At 38.8% G+C, this 6852-nt stretch overlaps 1 protein-coding gene across 1 annotated transcript in view; it reads left to right on the top strand.

Annotated features, from left to right (window-relative positions):
- Window positions 1-6852, top strand: part of hsd17b4 (hydroxysteroid (17-beta) dehydrogenase 4) — a 33525-nt gene that overhangs the window by 6449 nt on the left and 20224 nt on the right. The window contains exons 8-11 of the mRNA XM_005741777.2: window positions 1506-1693; window positions 2974-3065; window positions 3213-3237; window positions 3373-3501. Coding sequence (XP_005741834.1) covers window positions 1506-1693; window positions 2974-3065; window positions 3213-3237; window positions 3373-3501 — 434 coding nt within the window. The remainder of the gene's footprint in view (window positions 1-1505; window positions 1694-2973; window positions 3066-3212; window positions 3238-3372; window positions 3502-6852) is intronic.

Raw genomic sequence — 6852 nt, forward strand, 5'->3', positions numbered from 1 at the left:
TTAGACAGACATGCAGTGCATATTCCGGTGTTTGATTAATGGGGGTTTTACTAACAGGCCTCTGTTGCATGTGCAGCTAATAACATTAGCAGTGGCTGTTTTCTGGAACGGAACTGTTATTGAGATTTTTATTAATTACAGATGGGCTTTTCGTGACATGCAAAACAGACTCTGAACAAAAGCCTTTTTTTTTTTTTAATGTTCAGAAAAAAGTCTGTGTTATAGTTTGCAGAGGAATGTTGCTCAAGTGTTATCATAGGTAATAGATGTCCTTCTCAAGTGCACACAAACCATTTTACACAAATAGCATCTCATAAACACTAAAGTAACATTTGTACTGCACTGAGCTCAAGAGCATCTTATTACTGTGTGGAATAAAAAAAACCTTTGGAAATAATGATGCTGATATTGAATGAAGGTTGTCCGGCAGCTGTGGTTGGCTGCTTTTTGGTATAGTTTGGATCTACTTGCCCCAGTTAGAGCAGTGCTTCTCAAACCTTTTTCTGCTATGCCCCATTTCAGAAGACAAGTCCAGGCTCCACACACCACATTTTATTTATTTTTAAAAAATTATTCCTCTTCCAAAGAGTTCTGAGTGATTCGCTTTAGTTTTAAACCATCTATAACCCAATAACACAATGTCCCCGTCAGTGGGCCACGAAGAGGTAATTAAATGTTGCAAAAAAGGATGTACTGACATCTTACAAGAAGCTGTCCACCACCATCATCAGAACACCAGAGGAGGGACTGTCTCGAGAATGAACAATGTCAGTAGAGTTCCAGAAATGTATAGAAATAATGTCAAGCTTTATTAAGCCTGTTCTATAAGCACATCTTGGTCCACCGCCTTACACTTTGTGTTTTTTGTTTTTCATTTAATTTGTCATCCCTCTGTATTTTGCAGTGCTCATGGGAAATTTTAAAATCCAATCTCGGTGTGCAGTCACCTCAAACAAAAATGTACGGTACATTTAAAGGTAAAACCACAGCAGAAAGAAATGAAATGATAAAGGTCATAGCCTGACTCCCCTGCTCACTCACTATATGAAAACATGAAGGAATACACTTACATAATGTGTTTATGTTCTGGATCAAGTCCCTGGTGCAACATTTTATCATGCGATGCTCTTTAAATATTACTGTGCTGAGACTCTGAAAACTGACTGAGACATTTGAGCACAGAAATTGATATTATTATACAGAGTTATTACAGAGTTATTATACAGAGTACTGTATCTGATGACTGTGTTCCTCAGAAGTCTCCTGCACCTAATGTAGCGTTGTTTATGATGGTCACCTTGTTAAAGCTAGTGTCTGTGTAAACATGCTAGGATTGCATGACTAGATGCTTACATATGCACGTTCCTGGGTGTAAGCAGGCATGAAAAATATCTAAGTCTTTGTAAGATTGTGTGTGGAGAGGCCGTCTGGGTCTCTTATGACTCCTTCGTGATGCCTGTCACTTTGCATTAATCCTAACGTTGCCTCCGGTTTTCTGTGGCCAGAATCATCATGACGGCTTCAGCCGCAGGGATCTATGGCAACTTTGGCCAGGCCAACTACAGCGCTGCCAAGCTGGGCTTGCTGGGGCTGGCTAACACTTTGGCAATCGAGGGTCACAAGTACAACATCCACTGCAATACGATTGCTCCTGTTGCTGGGTCACGGCTCACAGAAACAGTCATGCCTCCAGGTAAGAGTAAAAAACATATATAACATATATGAACATATATATTGTATGCAGCTGGTCTATATGATGTAGGTTCACACACCCTTACAGATAATGTTTTTTTTTCTCCTTTTATCTCATTGAACAGGCTGAAATGGACAAATGGGTTTTAACCAAAGCATTTTTTGAGAGCAGTTGCATAATGTAATACCATGTAATGTGGATTTACAAAATTTGAGGCAACAGCACTCCCGTTCAACATGCAAATTTTTCATCTAATATTCAAGAGCAGTGTTTTCTTGCTTTTCCAAGGGCCATGATGAAATCATGCACCCTGTGAGTGCTTTAAAAGTTTTAATGTGTCAGCCCTTTATTTTAGCAGGCGGCTATGTCCTCCTTGCATTACTGTATGTGTTGTCTTCCAGTATTAAGAGAAAAAGTAAGGTAACAAATCATTTATAGTTTTTGTGTTGAACACATTTTAGAAAGAGGGCATACAGCATTGAATGCCTACAATTAAGATTAAGCAACTAAAGATATAGAATTGGCAATCTTATCTTGTGTATTAATATAACACAAAACAGAAAAACATCACCCTTAAGAATAACTGGGACTGGGAATGTTTTTCCAACCCCTGACTCGGTATTTGTAAAAATCTGAACGTCACAGTTACACTGAGCATGCTCTGTGACTGCAGCTCTGGAATAAGAAGTATTAAGTGAATTAAGGGAAAGGTTTTGTTGCCCTGCCGTGCCAGCCTACGGTAGCATCTGTCGCACACTGCGTTGTGCCAACTGTCACAGGGGCCTCACCTTAGTAAATGACTTGGTTCCATATGTTTGCTTTCACTCACTGACACTTTTCTAAAAAAAATTAATGACAAAACCCATCTTGCTAAGCAGCAGCGTGTTTAGTGAAGCAGAAGGGCTTCTTTTTACCACTAGGGTACAGATATTTTCAGCACACACAAGGGATATTAAAAAAAAAAAAGTTTAAGCTTGTGCCATATTTTCTTTTTTCAGTTAATTCCAGCATGTTTAGGAAATATTTCGCTAACAGATTGCTAGTACTAGGACTGATACTGACCTGGTCTCATGAATTCAAGCATTCTGTTTGTTTCTTCATGTGAAGCCAGTTCATGTTTTTGCCATCTGTCTTGCAGAAGATTATAAGTTAAACGCAAAAACAAACAATATGTAGTATTGTACTCCATGTATAAATGAACCAAATGCAATATATTTTAAAAATCAAGACCTTCTTTGCCCTTTATTACAGATGTAAACCAGATGTTTTGTTTTATGTAGATCTTGTGGCGTCTCTGAAGCCTGAGTATGTTGCTCCTTTGGTCCTCTGGCTCTGTCATGAACAATGCCAGGAGAATGGAGGACTGTTTGAGGTACTGAAACTGTCACTATACTGCTTGTAGCTTTGTTTCATCTTAGAGAAAAAAAATGTACAATAGCATATTCTTTTTCTATAAAGAGGCAATATTTCTTAATCTCCATGTGCATTTGCTCTTCTCTTCATGTTTGACTCCCTTTAGGTTGGTGCAGGGTGGATTGGTAAATGTGAGTACTGTGTGTTTTGTCCAGAGGAAATGTCTGTATGCATTTGCCATATTCATTAGTCCCTCAGACTGCTGCTACAGTATGTGTGGGGTTTATACTGTGCCATGACCCCTGTATTTGTGTGTGTGTGTGTAGTGCGCTGGGAGCGTACTCAGGGCTATATAGTGAGACAGAAGAACCAATCCATGAAACCCGAGTCCATCAGGGACCACTGGGAAAAAATATGTGACTTCACAGATGCCACCAAACCTGCTAATATACAAGGTCAGTCATGCACCAGGCCAAATACACACTTACGCAATTGGTAACCTACAGAAAAATGTATAAGTGTATTGTCACACTTGAGGACAATATATACACACACACACACACACACACACACGACTTCAAGTCCGTCCTCATGGGTTTTAGCTGTATTTTTTACTATATTAAAATATGTTTAATACAGTTTAATCATAAAAGCAGATTGTTTACAATAACTAATACATGGCTCACAGAAACGGTTATGCCTTCAGGTAGGAGTAAAAAACATATATTGCATGCAGCTGATCCACACACTCTTACAGATACTATTTTTTTTTTCTTTTATCTTATTGGACACACTTGAGGACAATATACACACACATGACATGACAAAATATGGGCTCAGAGAGAAAAGAATGAATAAAGACACTCTGAATAGGCAGGCTTTTCCCCATTTCACTCATAGTGGAGTAAAACTTAGTAATTCAGCCTAAACAGGCAAAGATGAGCTAAATTGAATTAAAATGAATGCTGTTGAGATGCTTGTCATTTGGATTTCGGATGTGATTTAATTGTTTTCCGCTGAACTTGACTGGACATTAAAATTACCATCATTACCTGAGGCCTCAGTCAGATCGTTTTATTGATCTTGCAGCGAGCAACTGGCAACCACTGCACTGGCGAGTAATCTGTACTCCCCAACTGGTTGTGAGTTTGCTGGCAGTTGCTAGCATGACGCTGGTTGTAAAGAGGCTGCACTGAAACCTTGTGATTGCTGTGGGTGCTAACAGGGAATCATTAGTTTGCATGGAAGATGCCAACTTGTCTTGCAAACTAATTACTAAGCAGTAATGAAACTGTGAGAAATGCAGTGCAATTCAGAAACAAAAAAATGTTTACCAGTCTGGATGGGCAAGATACCCATGGCTGTGAATGGGTAAATGAGACATGTAGTACAGGTCGGACTTGAACCTGGGCTACTGCACTTTCACCATAGGCTTGTCTGCTCCCCGCTGAGCTCAAGTGCCTCCCAGAAAGTTTTTAAGTTAAAAAATATTACACTCTGAAGTGATCAGGTTGTCTAAACATGGACTCACAGCACTGCAAGCCACTGTGGCATGTGCTTTCTCTGAGCAGATAGTCGTCACAGATGTGCTCTAGCGTAACGTTTCACCAAGACTGCAAGCACGGCTTTTGACAGTTTCACATGTGAATTATTTCATGTTACTGAAGCTCAGTGGTCTTATCCTTCAAAGTAATTGACAACCATCAGATTTGTCCATCATTGTTAAAAGATGTAAGAGATGTAAGCTTTTATGAAAATGTAAAACACGGTCTTTAAGAATTGATTTCTTGCCTTTAGTCTTGAATGGTCATTTATTCACTGTGAGCTGAATCATTTCTCTTCAAAGCAGTAACCACGCAACACAGACCAGAGATGAGACTATTTTCACAGCGGCTTTCCTTATTAGTGCCCGGATCACACTTTCACACTTGTTTGACTCACTCTTTGTTGAGTCAGAATTATTCAGATTTTAGATCATTACATGGCTACATAATTTGCCCTTTGGTCTTGGAGTAGTAGTGGGCTAACTTTGTGCTACTCTAAAGAAATTCATGTCTTTCATGTTTTAGTAGTATGGCCTTAGTAAATGTCTAGATATACACAACCTTTGAGTCATTTTCCACAATACTGGTTTATACCCAAATAAATCTGCAGTTTTGTTGCAACATTTTTATGTGATATTGGTTGATTGTTAGAAGAGAGGGAAATAAAAAAGCAGTGTTTTGAGACCTGTCTTTTAATTAAAGTTATGATTAGCCTCTTTTGAGTGGAACCACTTTTGAAGAGCTCAATGAAAGGAAAAATAAAAGCACCTGGCTTGTTAGCCCTCATGTAGTCATGCTGTCAGGCTCAGCGCTTATGAGGGTGATAACCTTCTGAAATCATCTGTATTTACAGTGAGTTGGGTAACAATCAAAGACTGAGGACCAGATGGTGGTGGAGATGATGTGAATGAGGTGGAGAAAAGAAGCCAAGTTCAATATGATGTTGAGTGTGAACGAGTGCAGTATTGTTCAGAAAAGAGCTCCAGCAAACAAGAGGCTGGCGATTGTTGATTATTATTTCTCTCCACCTCCTCCACCTTATCCTTCCTTTCATATCCACATTCAAAGAGAGGGTGGCGGTGTTAACATTAACAGAATGGGGGTGGCAGTCCCACAGGGCACTAGCTGGTCTCATTAGCATGGCTTTGTAGTACCACCTCATTTGTATCTTATTTGTTGCTACCTCTTTTTGGTAAGTGCCTGCCGCTGAGTGACGGTAATAGGATCTCTGGTCTTCTCAGTCTTACCCTGGTCCCGGTCCGTGCACGTTTCAGCTATTTTCCTTTGTTCATGCAGCAACAGGTTGAATCAGCATATATATTTAAAGAGTTGTGTTGCCTTTGTTGTTACATTTACACTTTTTGGGTGTTCTTAAAACAACCTGAGAACCCACAGTGAGGACTTGTGCAAACAACTGTTTGAATAGAGAAATGTTTATTCTGCAGGTACATAAGGGCTCTCATGTATTTCCATTTTAAAGCTGCTTCTGGATCAGTATGTTTTAGACTGAAATTCATTTATTCAGCATTTGCATAGTTTCACTGAAACATGAACCCCAGGCTTGTTGTTCTATAGCTGGGTTAAAAAAAAATAAAAATCAGTCTTTGCAGTTTCCTAACTGTGAAACCAGAATGAGCAACTACACATAAGAGACAATTGAAAGAATATTTCGAAATTCAAAGACCTCTCAGTGCAATCATCAACTCAGAGTGAGGTTCGAAAAACGCGACCAAATTCCTGTTTTGCAGCCTTTTAACAGTTAAAAAATAAATGCTAAAGAGCTGAACATACTAGTACATGCCCATGCTGCTGTATTATTTCATCTGCTCATACTGATATTTAATCACACGTAGAAAATGTAATTACAGTAATTGTAGGTCTCTTGCAATGCTCAGGTCCTGCTCAATTATATAAATGTTGTTGTAGTCTGTTTGGTTGTTGCTAGGCGACGTGATCACATAGTATGTCATTCATAATTCAACCTTTTGTAGATATAGATTAATGTTATTGTCATGCCATTACAGTGATACAATGGTTTTATAGAGTATTATAGTTCCATAAACAGTAGAAAACCGGTCATTTTAGCTCATTGGTAGGGTGTATACTGATTATACCATAATATACAAACCTCCAGGGGACTAAGATGTTCCTTCAGGCTTATAGAGGGAGACTTTTTGCATTATATTAAGAAAGATATAATGTTTATTTAGAGCCGATATAACCTGGAAGAAGGTGGCTTTATTTCCATTCATTTAATATATG

Source organism: Pundamilia nyererei, unplaced genomic scaffold, assembly GCF_000239375.1.
Source record: "Pundamilia nyererei isolate P.nyererei 1_Seehausen unplaced genomic scaffold, PunNye1.0 scaffold00113, whole genome shotgun sequence".
In the NCBI taxonomy this organism is placed as follows: Eukaryota; Metazoa; Chordata; class Actinopteri; order Cichliformes; family Cichlidae; genus Pundamilia; species Pundamilia nyererei.